This window comes from Glycine soja, chromosome 7, assembly GCF_004193775.1.
Source record: "Glycine soja cultivar W05 chromosome 7, ASM419377v2, whole genome shotgun sequence".
NCBI classification, from domain to species: Eukaryota; Viridiplantae; Streptophyta; class Magnoliopsida; order Fabales; family Fabaceae; genus Glycine; species Glycine soja.
The window spans coordinates 15,994,369-16,008,809 of NC_041008.1; the positions used below are offsets into that span (position 1 = coordinate 15,994,369).

The window sequence follows — 14,441 nt, forward strand, 5'->3', positions numbered from 1 at the left end:
GGTGACTGACTTCTCGTCACGATTCCGTTAACTTTCCGTTCCGTTACGCCAACCTCACAAGTCACACTTCTCAATGCGCCGTACCAATCCAACTTGTGATTATTGTTACTACACTGCCGTTACACGCGCCATCCGTTTTACCCAACCAAAGTGAAAAACTCAAAATTACTACTAGTACATGGTTTGGTGATTAGTGAGTGGAAATTTGATTATTCTTCTAGAGATACTCCACTAATCTCTGAATGCTTATGTAATTATATCCAATGCTGTAGTTTAATTAGTAATATGTTTGTGGGAGATAATTTGAGTATGATTCTCATAAAATATATTTTTTTAGAAGAAATCAAAATTTTTAAATATGACTAAATTATAAATAGATAATTATTCAAAGGACCCAAGCTTTTTATATACATCACAGTTTTATCAGAAAGTCAAATATTCACATTATAGTGGTTAAGAAACTTATGCAATTATTTACATGTTAATTAATGTTTTTTATATTTAAGAAATATTGTACGAATAGACGAATAGTAATGTTAGCAAAAAATATTTTTTATTTATTTTGACGGAATAAATATTTTTTTTAAGTTCTATTGATATGAGTTTAGAACTTCAGATAATATGTAACACTCTTAAAATATGTAATTACTCAATAATGAGTGACAAATTGTTAGTCAGATTGAAATACACTCCTATATGATAAATATTGAATAAATTTTGTATGTAACAAGTTATCATTCATTTGATTTTTTTTTTGACTGATTTAAATTTATATCTATAATTTTATGTTTTTGATTTAATAAAAAATGATAAAATATTAAATGTTTTTAAATAACTTTAACTTTTATGATCTGCAGTAAAAAAACATTTATTATCTAATAACGGATCGTACCTGAATAAAAAAAATAAAATAACGGAACATACGTATTGAAGGGACTGAAATTCTTATTATCTTGTAAATCTCAATTAATTTTTGCGAATATAACAAACTATATATAATTTTTTTTTAAAAATAAAAAAATTTAGCATTCTCCTTGATCGAATTAAGCCTAATTAGGCATTTTAGAAGCACTTTCAACAAATTAAAAAAAGAACTATTTGTTAAACAAACATGCATTTTTCCTGCCATGAATCAAACAACTTATTTTATGCCTTAAAATTTGGTTGATAACAAAATTGTTTACTTTATGATAAAACAATAAGAGTTTTAAATTAGTTTAATACCTCATTTAAAGCATATTATTAGATTAGTTTTAAATTAAGGGAGTACAATTTAATTAGTTAAATAATATGCAATAAGATGAATTAGCATAATTAAAAAAGATGAGTTAGCATAGTGGCCACTGGCCAGGCACCCGATGTTCATATGTTTTGGGGCCGGTTTATTTGAATTTTAGAGGATATTCACAAGAATATTTAAATGTAACCAACCATATTTTTAAATAATATATGATTCTTACAAATATAACATGATATTTTAATTAATAAGATATGATATAATTGATAGATAAATTTTTTTTTAAATATGTGATGATAGGTTGAAATTCATTTGTGTGAAAAAAATATTTATTAAGAAAGACCATTATCTTAAATAAATCTAGACACCCATGAGAGAATTGCTTTAGCAATGTTAAAAAGAAAAAAGAAAAAAAGAGAAGCACACACAGGTGCCACACAACACTTAAAAAAATGACAGCCTTATTATAAAACGGACACACACACCTCCCACGGAGAGTTGTTATGTGGTAGTAGCATTTCAAGAACGCCGTTTTCTTACCCCAAAGCGAGAGAGAGAAAGAGAGAGAGGAGTGTGTGTAACGGTAGCAGGAGGTAGCATAGTATTAGCTTATACTAATTGCAGACACGATTCCAAAAGCTGCTTCCTCTCATAAATTCTCTGTCAACGCATAATCATTCCCATTCAGTTATCATCTGTGACACCATCACACTGCGATCATCATCATCATTCCTGCTACTATCTATCTATTACCACAATGATGATGTCACGGATTTAGATTCATTGGTCACAAGTCACAACCTCTGAACTCAACAACCACAACAATAACATCATCAACTTTTTACTTGGTTACAATACAACCTTAAACGATGTCGTTGAACTGTGGTGGCTGCGGTGGAGAAGAAGATGAGCTCTATGAGCAACTATGGAAGGCGTGCGCAGGACCCCATGTGGAAGTTCCACGTACAGGCCAAAGGGTCTTCTATTTTCCTCAGGGTCACATGGAACAAGTTAGTTTTTTTTTTTTTTAAGGAAAATTCTTTGTTCCTTTTATCTGGGGTAGTAGGTTGTGTCAGAATGTTTTGGTGGTGTTGGATTTTTTTTCTTTCTAATTTTGTTTAACTGATTTTTCTTACTCTATATGTTTTTTTCGGCTGTAGTTAGAAGTATCAACAAATCAGGAACTAAACCAACGGATTCCACTGTTCAAGCTTTCCTCCAAGATCCTTTGTCGTGTCGTCAACGTCCATTTACTGGTAATTTTCTGGATTTTCTCTACGATCCTAATTTCTTTCGTTTTTCTTCCACCACCTTATTTTTTGAGGGAAAAAAGAAAAAAAATGAATAAATCTTGTTTGGTTGTTGAAAAATTGGCCAGATATTCATCTTGGTTTTGGAGTTACCAACTTACCATGTAAAATTTGGTCTTATGTTGTTAATTAATTAACTTTTGGTAGAGTTCCCCTTCTTTTCTCCTTCCTTTTAAATTCTCTTATTTTGATTTCATAAATAAATAAATAAAAATCTTGTTTGGTTTCTGAGAAAATGGTTTAATGATTAACTGGCCTCTTGAGTATGGATTTGGCTCCTAGTCTAAGTCATTGATGAGAAATCAGCTGTTAATATTCCAATATTTCAATGATTTGTTACACATGTGCACCTAACATGGACTCTTGATTTTCTCAACTGATATTAATTACTTAACCCTGTAAACTGAATAGTTCACTTTTGAGAAGCAGGATCCTAATATACAGTTTGGTATTAAGCTATTTTATATTTATAATAATATAATATAATGTTATGGGATTTTGTAAATAAGGTAGGGTGGAAAACTAAAGTTACATTGAACTTTGACATGTTTAGGCTGAACAAGAAACAGATGAGGTTTATGCACAGATTACTCTGGTGCCGGAATCTAATGTAAGGATGTAGCGGCCTCTTATGATTCTCAAAGTTATTTCATGATCAACCTTAGATTAGATTCTTTTCTCCCATTGTTTAGATTTCTAATGGAACAAATGTATTAGCAAACTGAGCCTACGAGCCCCGATCCATGCCCTGCTGAACTTCCAAGGCCAAGAGTTCACTCCTTCTGTAAGGTCTTAACTGCCTCTGATACAAGCACCCATGGTGGCTTCTCTGTCCTCAGGAAGCATGCCACTGAATGCCTTCCAGCATTGGTAATAATACTATCTCTTTGGTTTGGTTTAACTTTTTTATTGATTTTATTTTGGTTCCAATACCAAATCTATGTTTCCTTGTGATGTTTACAAAAAATCTGTTTTTTTCCTTCTCTTCATCTCAGGACATGTCTAAATCAACACCAACTCAGGAATTGGTTGCCAAGGATCTCCAGGGCTTTGAATGGCGCTTTAAGCATATATTTAGAGGTAAAGGATGTGAGAAATTTTCATTTGGGTCCTTCTGGTTTGTATTACTTACTAGTGGCCTAATGTTTTTGCCTTTAATCTATTTTCCTTTCTATCCAGGTCAGCCACGTAGACACTTGCTCACAACTGGATGGAGTACTTTTGTGACTTCCAAGAGATTAGTTGCTGGAGACACCTTTGTGTTTCTGAGGTATGTAAATTTGATTTGATTTTTTTCACTTTTGTTGGTTTCCTTCACATGTTTCAGCAGATATCTTCTATTATAAAATCCAAGGTTTTTAAAAAACTATCCGCGACTGGAATGAAAGCCATAATCATCAATGTTTTTGGGGGTGTTTGTGACTGCAATTGTATCCACATCAGCCACCTTTTTCTGTAATTTTCCACAATATTAATGATGGCAATAAAATTGCAATAGTGACTAAATTTTAAAACTTTGATAAAATCATGTAAGAATTTTTATCTGTTTGACTATGCAACCCTTATTCAAATAAGATTTTGTGTGTAGAGGGAACAATGGAGAATTGCGGGTTGGAGTGAGGCGTATTGCTCCTCTGCAGAGCAGCATGCCATCATCTGTGATTTCTAGTCAGAGCATGCACCTAGGAGTTCTTGCAACTGCATCTCATGCTGTAGCAACTCAGACTCTTTTTGTTGTATATTATAAGCCAAGGTAGAACTTCTACTTGTTGCAAAAATAAGTAGAAAGTAGAAACTCTCATGTTACTATTAGAGTAATCAATGGATGATTGTTGACATGGAGATTTTGTTTTCTTAGGACAAGCCAGTTCATTGTTAGTGTGAACAAGTATTTAGAGGCTATCAACCAAAAATGTAATGTTGGTATGAGATTCAAGATGAGGTTTGAAGGGGATGAATCCCCTGAAAATGACAAAAGGTACCAAAATTTACTGCTATAGTTAGTGTCTTTGTGATGTGACATTTTCATTAGATATTCTAAAACATGGTTTATCAGATTTTCGGGCACAATACTTGGAGTAGAGGATATTTCCCCTCACTGGGTGAATTCAAATTGGCGATCTCTTAAGGTATTGTCATCTTTGACTATGCAATTGTCCTCTTATTTTTTGTGGTTGTATGGTATTCATCTATTTTTATCATCTACTTCCAGGTTCAATGGGATGAACCTGCATCTTTTCCAAGACCTGATAGAGTTTCATCATGGGAGATAGAACACATTCTGGCTTGTGTTCCTACTACGTCATCTCAACCTGCTGTTATAAAGAATAAAAGGCCTCGACAAGCAAGTGAAGTTCCGGATCTTGGTGAGGAATTACCACTTTTAATCCTTTCCAATTCTAAGTAAAAAACATCAATTTCGTCCTTGAAATTGATATCACCAATCAATTTGGTTCTTAATTATGAAAAATCAAATTTAATTCCCAACTTTGATAACCATCGGTCAATTTAGTCTATATCATTGACATCATCAATCAATTTGGTCCCTAACATTATTAACAAAGAGAATTTAGTCCTTGACTGTAGCTGAAGTCAGGAACTAAATTTTCCTTTTCGTAATATCAAGGACTAAACTGACAAGTGGTATCAATTTGACTGACTAAATTGTTGTTTTTCAGAATATCAAGGACCAAAGTTCCAAGTGGTGCTAATTTTAGGGTCCAAAATGATGTTTCACTCTCTAATTCTTGTTTTGATTAATCTTTTTCTTGACACTTGCGTTTCACTTTCAAAGGAGACACACCATTAGCTGCACCTACTTTCTGGGATGCTGGACTTACACAGTGTGATATGACACAACTTAGGGTCATGACCGAAAGCAAAAGGAGTGACAGCAGTTCCCACATGAGGCATCATAACAGTAAAAGCAACAACAATGGTATATCAATGAATCAGACAGAAGCAAGTTGGCTATCTTCTCCTCAATTATATCAGGACACAACCGATGATAACAAGAGCATCTTAGCTTGGCCTATTTCGAAACCTCACTCAGAAAGATTGAACAATGATCATTTCCTTGACCAGGTTGACAAGAACATCAACAAAGTAGAGGCTGCTACAAGCTATAGATTGTTTGGGATTGACCTTATTGATCATGCAAGGAACAACTCTCTTTCTGTAGAGAATGCGTCTGGAGTCGCCTCTGAGTGCAAAACTGATGTAAACCACGAGTCTGATCTCTCAAAGGCTTCTAAAGAATGGAACCAAGAACAACTACTAGTATCTCCAAAAGAGACTCAAAGCAAACAAGTTTGTAGCAGAAGTTGCACTAAGGTGCTTGACATGTCACATGTGTTGTTCATTTAGATGATAAAGTTAGTGTTTTATGGTCTTGTATGAAAAATTACTGAAGTAAGCCTTTTGTTGTGTTTCAAAACATGCCAAAAAGGTTCAAATGCAGGGGGTTGCGGTCGGTCGTGCTGTGGATTTGACCACATTGGATGGATATGATCAACTTGTAGATGAATTGGAGAAGATGTTTGACATAAAGGGACAGCTTCAACACAGGAATAAGTGGGAAACTGTCTTCACTGATGATGAAGGGGATATGATGCTTGTTGGTGATGATCCATGGCCGTGAGTATCTCTTTATACACAGTAATATATAGTGCTGTTAAGAAAACATGTAATGCAGAAAATGGAATAGAATAAGAAAATTATATTATATGTAAAAAAAATTGTAGGTGTAGAAGTTATTAATAAGAATCATGCACTTTATAACGCTTCAAGCTTAATTTAGAACTTAATAGGAACATACATACAAACTTGTTGGTAAAAAGGAAGAAGGATATAAGAGAGAAGTTTTGGAGGCAATGGCGATTAATATATATATATATATATATATATATATATATATATATATATATATATTTGTATATGTTTTTTGTTGCTTTATTTGGCATGAATGTTACTATTAGAGATATGGGTGAACTGAAGCTTAATGAGAATAGTGAAGAGGTATAGTGTAATATGATGATTAGATAACGACTTTATATATATATATATATATATTTTTTTTTTTTTTTGTTGATCACCGTATTTGATTTATTTGTTTAATTGTAATGCATGCTAAAGTTAAGTTAGAATATGTCTGGTAACTTTGGGATGAAAAAGTGGAGAATACCTACTTTTCTTTGTTAATAGAATAGATAGTACTGTAAACTAACCATCATTAACTTCCTTGTTTATATGAACCAATTATTTATGTAACAACTTCTTTCTCACTATTAATATAAAATATCCCATATATATTGATTGGGATATTATTATTTTTATGTTCTTTCAGTGAATTCTGCAATATGGTGAAAAGAATCTTCATTTGTTCAAGCCAGGATGTGCACAAATTGAGCTCAGGGAGCAAACTACCTATCTCTTCTATGGGAGAGATTGTAATAAGCTTAAACACAACCGAGACCTGAAACTTTTACATTCTTGTTCTTACTATTTTGTTGGTTTTTTTTCTTTTATTTTTCTGTTGCTTTTATTTTGCTTATTCAAGGTAAGAATGTTAGTTTGTTTTTGGCTAGGCAAGTTTCATGCTAGTTGTGAAACACTGGCTAATTGTAGCTCAATTTAGAGATTCTAGATACTAATTAGGTTCCAAAGACTAAATTAAATATTTTAATAAATTAGTTTTGAGAGGTGAATTGGACTTAGCATAATATTCATTTAATGTGTTTGTATTTGTAAGCAAAGTGTGCCTCTGTGACTATGAAAATTGTTGTGAATGCCCATTGCCATTTATATGTATTGGAATTTGAATGAGTTAAATATTTATTTTATATAATTAGAATTAATAATGAATATATATTTTTAATATATAAATTAAATTATATTACAATTTATATTGAACAAGTATATTTGAATACATAAATTATGTTTTGGATTTGTGATGAATGATATAAATTATGATATATGGTTACTTTTAATTATTAGTGATTTTTTTTTTCGGTTAGTGTTGGTGATTCAACTTCTTGGCCCGACTCAAAAAGCTCGAGGTGCAACCCACTTAATGTAGAATATTTGGCAGAAAAGTTAGGATCCGTTGTGGTATTTTCTGTTCAGGGGCTATAATTATTTGTACATCAAGCACGGCAACAACTCAAATTAACTCGTTAGCTTGATTTAAATTCCAATTATTTTATATTTATTTATTTTATATAAAAAATATAAAATAAAATTAGTTAAAATTTAATTGCCACCTTAGCACATAACGAAAATTTTATACAATAACGATATAAAAAAAGAAAATGAAGATAAACAATAGAGATCAAGACTAGTTAACTTTATATTCAGAGAAAAAAATTAAAACATAATTGACGAATTAAAAACATAATTGACGAAGATATAAAGTCTAGAAGAATTGGGTAAAAGTAATTTTATATTATGCATCCAAAAGAATGCTGCTCCACCGTACCAGAATGAGACATGCATGAGTGCTGCAAAGAGCTACATTTTGCCAGAGTCGGCCAACTTATTTTAGGCCTTAAATAAACGAACCTTGATATGAAACTTTATTTTTCTTAAATTAACAACATTTTTTTTAGGAGTATTCTAGGTACAAGTCACAATCCTTTTTTGTTCAAAAAAGATATTTAACTACTCTAAACATATTAATATCTTTTATCAAGTAATTATTATTTTTTTAAAAGTATTTATTTTATTTGTAGGCCGATGCTCTATTTTGGCACTAGATTGTCTCGTATTTTTTTTTTTGGGAAAATGTAAATTATATTAAATCCAAAATGATACAACAATAAACGGGACATACCCCGCAACTAGAGAAAAGCAAAAGCCTCGTTAATGCTATATATATATATATATATATATATATATATATATATATATATATATATATATATATATATATATATATATCTTGATTTTTTAACTTTAAAACTTGTTGTGTTGCTTAGTTAATGCTACTTTTAAATGTGTATAATAAAAGACATAATAAATATATATTAAATGCAACACTTAACATTGACTTTTATGTCAACCTAGCTAACACAAATTCTGAATATGTTGCATAATTGTGTCCAACTCCTTCAATTCTCTTCTTTTTAGTTTTCTTCTTTTCCTCGTGGACCATCTCCCTCACTCATCCCCTAACCTAATCTCCCTCACTCATCGCGTAACCTAATTGTTGTGGGGTGCTACCGCCCTTGCAAATATCATTGAGGTTAATTAAGTATCCTTTTCACTTTTTTTTCTCTCTCTACTTTTATCTCTTTCGCTATGTTTGGATGCCACTTGTTATCGCCAATGTTCATTATTATTTTTTAATTGTAAGTTAGATTATTATTTTTTGAATTGCTAAATTGTTTCAATTTGCATGTTAACACTATGAATGAAACAAATTTAGAGACCATCTCCCTCACTCAACCCCTAACCTAATCGTTGTGGACTGCTACCTCCCCTGCAAACGGTGACACCAATTAGGTATCCTCGCTCGTTTTTTCTATCTCTCTATTTATCTCTTTTGCTTTCTTTGGGCGTCAGTTGTCATCGTCAATGGTCATTATTATTTTTTAATTGTAAATTAGATTATTATTTTTTGAATTGCTAAATTGTTTCAATTTGCATGTTAACACTATGAATGAAACAAATTTAGAGACCATCTTCCTCAATCCCTAACCTAATCGTTGTGGAGTGCTACCTCCCCTGCAAACATCGGTGGCACCAATTAGGTATCCTCGCTCTTTTTTTTTCTATCTCTATATTTACCTCTTTTGCTCTCTTTGGACGTTATTTGTCATTGTCAATGGTCATTTTTATTTTTTAATTGTAAGTTAGATTATTATTTTTTGAATTGCTAAATTGTTTCAATTTGAATGTTAACACTATGAATAAAACAGATTTAGAGACCATCTCCCTCACTCAACCCCTAACCTAATCATTGTGGAGTGCTACCTCCCCTACAAACATCGTCGGCACCAATTAGGTATCCTCACTCCTTTTTTCTATCTCTGTATTTATCTCTTTCGCTCTCTTTGAGTGTCATTTGTCATCGTTATTGGTCATTATTTTTTAATTGTAAGTTAGATTATTATTTTTTGAATTGCTAAATTGTTTCAATTTGCATGTTAACACTATGAATATAAAAAATTTAGAGACCATCTCCCTCACTCAACTCCTAACCTAATCGTTGTGGAGTGATACCGCCCTTGCAAACATCGTAACATTAATTAGATATCCTTCTTGCTCTTTTTTTTCATCTCTATATTTATCTCTTTCGTTCTCTTTGGACGCCACTTGTCGCCTTCAATGGTCATTATTATTTTTTAGTTATAAGTTAGATTTTTATTTTCTAAATTGCTAAATTGTTTCAATTTGGGCGTTAGTATCATGAATAAAATAAATTTAGAGACCATCTCCATCACTCAACCCCTAAGATTGAGTTCCATAGATTTTTTTACATGACCCAAATAGATAATTTTGTTATTCACTTTGCAACATTTAAAAAAACACGATTCTCATAAATATCCCCATTAGGAGAATCACTATTAACCTCAACCGGTTGTTTGAGGAAATTAAGGAGAAATGAGAGTGACAATGTTTATTTAGGTTTTGGGTTGGAGAAAAATTGTAAAGAGGACTTTTGACTTTATGATAATAGAAGAAATTTGATTTTGTGAACATTATGTTGCAAAATGATGAATGTTGACGAATAATGTTTGAAGGGTAACTAGTTCACAACTACGGTGTATTCTAATATTCTTTAAGGACTTGAAGATGGACATACATGAGAGTCATGGGAAGATGAGGTGGTTTATGGACCACAAGGGGTTTGGGTTCATAACCCCTAATGATGGCAGCGAGCGTAAGTTGTGTTTTATACCAATTTCTTGGTGATTTGGCAGTCTAAATAGCTTGATTTGGAACCAAGGAGTCTATATTGAGATATATACCCTTAAAACTGTAGTATTAATTTGGTTTCTTCTCACTATGTGTTCTGGTTTAGAACTTTTGCACAAAAGTCACTAAGAAGACCTAAAGACTTACGTTTTGGTTAAGCGTCCAAATTGAGTTCTACTTGTTCAATTGCACACTATATTTGGGATAAAAGAAAGCTGATGGAAAAGGTTTCATCTCAAAATTATTTTTGGTTAGAAAGTTATAAACTAAAACCGATTATTGAAGTCTTAACTTACTATTTTGGTTTTAGGGATTCAAATTGAGCTACAGTAATCCAAATGAGTAAAATTTTTGCAAGCAAATAGCTAGATAGTCTTTACTCCTAGGAAACTGTAGAAGAAAATCTCATCTCAAAATCTTTCCCAATTTGGAAAATATATAGATAAGTTAGTGACTTTTGTAACAACATAAAGGACAATTAACCTGCTAAATTGGGTCCATAGACTTCTAATTAAGTTCAAACTTGGAAGACATTTTACTTACATGATGTATTGACTATAGAATTAAGTTACGTATAAAAATAGGTTAGTTGTACAGACCTCCAATTTAACTTGATTTTACAACGTACTTGAGCCATATTAAATCTTAACACCTCAAATTTGGTAGAGAATTTTTTATGACTACACTTGCAGTAGCATTTTGTTTAATCTCAATATGTGGTCCATATAGAATTTATGCACAAAAGTCACTAAGAAGGCCTACAGACTAAAGTTTTAGTTTCAAGGGTCCAAATTGAGTTATACCCTTTCAACTAGCTAATTAACCTAAAATTTTGAAGGTATGTTATACTTGTAATAAGAAAGTTGATGGAAAAGTTTTCATCTCATCTTTTTATGGTTAGAAAATTACATACTAAGGTCGATTGTTGAAGTCTTAACTTGCCATTTTGGTTCTAGGGGTCCATATTGTAAGCAAGTAGTCTTTATTGCAAAGAAACTGTACACAACTTTTTTTTTTATCGGCACAAAAAACTTACGTCAAAATCTTTTCTATTTTAGAAGACGAACATATATGCAGATATGGACGAGGACGCACCTCCTCAAAAAAGACTCAAAGCACCAGAAGTTGCAATTAAGGTGCTTGACTATGTTGTTTCTCTAAAAAAATAAACTTGGTGTTTTATAGTCTTGTATGAAAGGTTATTGAAGTAAACCTTTTGTTCTGTTTCAAAACATGTCAAAAAGGTTCAAATGCAGGGGATTGCAGTCGTTCGTGCTGTGAATTTGACCACATTGGATGGGTATGATCAACTTGTAGATGAATTGGAGAAGATGTTTGACATAAAGGGACAACTTCAAAACAAGAATAAGTGGGTAGTTCTCTACGCTGATGATGATGGAGATACGATTCTTGTTGGTGATGAGCCATGGCCGTGAGTATCTCTTTATACTCAATAATATATAGTCTTGTTGATAGAACAAGTTGTGGATAAAATGAAAAAAACAGAGAAGGAAACTAGTGACAAAAAAATTTGAGTGTGTAAAAGAAATGAAAAAGCGTGTACTTAAGTCTTAATTTGTAGGACTTTATTTTATAGGAAAATAAACACTTGTTAGTAAAAAGGAACGACGATAAGAGAGAGGCCTAGGAAAAAAGTTTTATAGATATACGAGAGTCGATTAATGAGGAAAGATTATATTTATTTATGTTTTGTTGGTTTATTTGGCACACATGTTGCATTTAAGAATAAATGAGAAAAAGGAAAACATATTAGAGATAAAAAAAAAAATAGAGATGTGAGTGAGGTGTAATGTGGAAAGTAAAGAGAGAAAGTGGAATACCGTGATTAATTAGATAAAACTATTTTTATTTCTGTTTGTCACCATAAATGTTTTGTTTGTTTAATTATCATGCATGCTATAGTTTAATAAGAATAACTATTTTCTATTAGAATAGATAATACTATAAACCAATCGTCATTAAACTTCTAGGAATATAATAACTAATTATTCATTTAACCACTTCTCGATCACTATTAACATAAAAATCATATATGTTATTGATTGGTATATTGCTATCATGTTCTCACAGTGAATTCTGTCAAGTGGTGAGAAGAATCTTAATTTGTTCTAGTCAGGCTGTGCACTATTGAGCTTAAGGAGCAAACTGTGGTTATCTTTTCTTTAGAAGAGTATGTAATAAGCTCAAACAACACAACTATAAGACTTGAAACTTCTACATTATTATTGTCCTTTCTATGTTTTTGTTAGTTCTTATTGTTGTTGCTTTTATTTCTTATTTGAGTTGAGGTAATAAGGATGTTAGTTTATTTTCGACTAGGCAAGTTTCATGTTTGATGTGAAACATTGGTTAATTGTAGCTTAATTTATATTCTCTAGACATTAATTGGGTTCGAAACATCAAATTGAATGTTTTAATAAATTAGTTTGAAAGGGAAAATTGTTGGGTAACGTGGATCAAAACAACCCCGGCATAAATTTACCCATCACCGGATCCATGCGAATGAGCATAAGTTGCATTTGCATGTATTTAGATTTTACCTCCTGTAGCTTAATGAACGTTGATTTCCAGCAAACCACGTAGTCTAGTTATGATGACTAAACCTTTACCAAGTCCACACGAACATATTCCTCTACCGTCTCACGATCGAGGAAGGGAAGTGATAGCTGCTACGTGCATAGGAGGGTCTGCAATGACTAGGGTTTCTCACAACACACCACAACATGTTGACGTGACAAACAATTTCTAATTACATCTATAATTTGTGGCAATGTAACTAAATTACAATTTGTAACAGTTTCATTAAAATCCACAAAATTGCATTTGTAATATGCTTAACATTAGCATTTAATTAGTAGCAATTTTTTGACCACTCCACACTACTAGAAATTAAAATTTAGTGATGAAGGACTATATTTCCTCACTGATAGTAACGCCATTGCGAAGGATAGTAGAATTTTGTGAATAACACATATTTAAATTTACTTTACTTGACAAAATTAGTGACGGATATTTTCCTTCTCTAAAACTTTTGTCCAAACTCCATCACTAAATAAATAGATTTCTTTTTGTGAAGGAATTTGTCCCTCTTAATCTTAACATTGTTCACCCCAAAATCCGTCCCTAGTACATATAGAATGTTCCATGAGGGATTTTGTGATGCATTTATGTTTCTCTCAAAATGCTCTTCACAAAATCCATCACAAATTTAAAATTATATTTGGCCTCTTGCTCTCTATATTTGTGTCACAAAATGTAATTATATGATTATCAAGTGATTATTTCATCACAAATAATATTTTAAAAAAATATATTTTATTTAAATTTTTATATATATTTGAATTATTTTTATATTTAAAAGTTATATAGAGTTTATAAATTATTATATTATTTGACAATTTTTTTATCAACTTAAGAAATATTATATAAATAATATGTTTTTACCAATTTTTTTTATCACAGCCTACAATGAAATAAACGTATAGGTTTTTCCTTTAATTATACAAGACAAACATTAAGAAGGATTGGAATGGCCAGGAGGAAAAGTTCCCAAAGAGGTTATCAATTCAGTGATTTTATGAGTATTCTCTAGCATAGTTAATTTTCATCTAGGATTTTCTTATCTCGAAGGTTTTAGAAATTTGTGTCAGCTTGTAACAGTAGGCTCTGATATACCTTTCAGGGGGGACGACAGCGTATGGTTCTAAAATCCTGAGAGAGTTTTAGGCTGCGTGTGGTGTGTTTGAGGGAACTTAAAAATCATCTGAAAATTGATCACCATGTATTACATGATTCTTGGGTATTTGGAGGGGAAATAATTGTATGGTCCAAGATTAATTAGTACACATCTATAGTTCTGATCAATCTTCAAGTGATATATAGTCAAATTTTATTATTTCTTCTAAATTGAAAAACTCAGTTATGTGCATGTCACGTGGAGATTGGTTGAAACCACA

At 31.7% G+C, this 14,441-nt stretch overlaps 1 protein-coding gene and 1 long non-coding RNA gene across 2 annotated transcripts; both read left to right on the plus strand.

Moving 5' to 3' along the window:
* Positions 1-1,719: 1,719 nt before the first annotated feature.
* LOC114418950 (auxin response factor 9-like) lies at positions 1,720-7,296 on the plus strand. The gene is made up of 13 exons (XM_028384516.1): positions 1,720-2,247; positions 2,398-2,493; positions 3,101-3,157; positions 3,265-3,417; positions 3,543-3,627; positions 3,727-3,817; positions 4,136-4,300; positions 4,406-4,525; positions 4,604-4,676; positions 4,760-4,913; positions 5,342-5,880; positions 5,996-6,183; positions 6,893-7,296. The coding sequence occupies exons 1-13, from the start codon at positions 2,107-2,109 to the stop codon at positions 7,023-7,025; spliced, it is 1,995 nt and encodes a 664-aa protein (XP_028240317.1). The 5' UTR covers positions 1,720-2,106; the 3' UTR covers positions 7,026-7,296.
* A 1,347-nt stretch (positions 7,297-8,643) lies between these two features.
* On the plus strand, positions 8,644-12,906 carry LOC114417761. The gene is made up of 7 exons (XR_003667909.1): positions 8,644-8,788; positions 8,972-9,048; positions 9,221-9,296; positions 9,465-9,550; positions 11,523-11,600; positions 11,709-11,896; positions 12,556-12,906. It is a non-coding gene; the product is annotated as an uncharacterized LOC114417761 (long non-coding RNA).
* The last annotated feature ends 1,535 nt before the right edge of the window (positions 12,907-14,441 follow it).

What these genes read in the sequence shown, in the direction of transcription:
- LOC114418950 (XM_028384516.1), top strand. Translation starts at nt 2,107, where the DNA reads ATGTCGTTGAACTGTGGTGGCTGCGGTGGAGAAGAAGATGAGCTCTAT. An exon ending in TCCCCTGAAAATGACAAAAG is followed by an intron (nt 4,526 to 4,603) that starts GTACCAAAATTT and finishes ATGGTTTATCAG; the next exon opens with ATTTTCGGGCACAATACTTG. An exon ending in CAAATTGGCGATCTCTTAAG is followed by an intron (nt 4,677 to 4,759) that starts GTATTGTCATCT and finishes ATCTACTTCCAG; the next exon opens with GTTCAATGGGATGAACCTGC.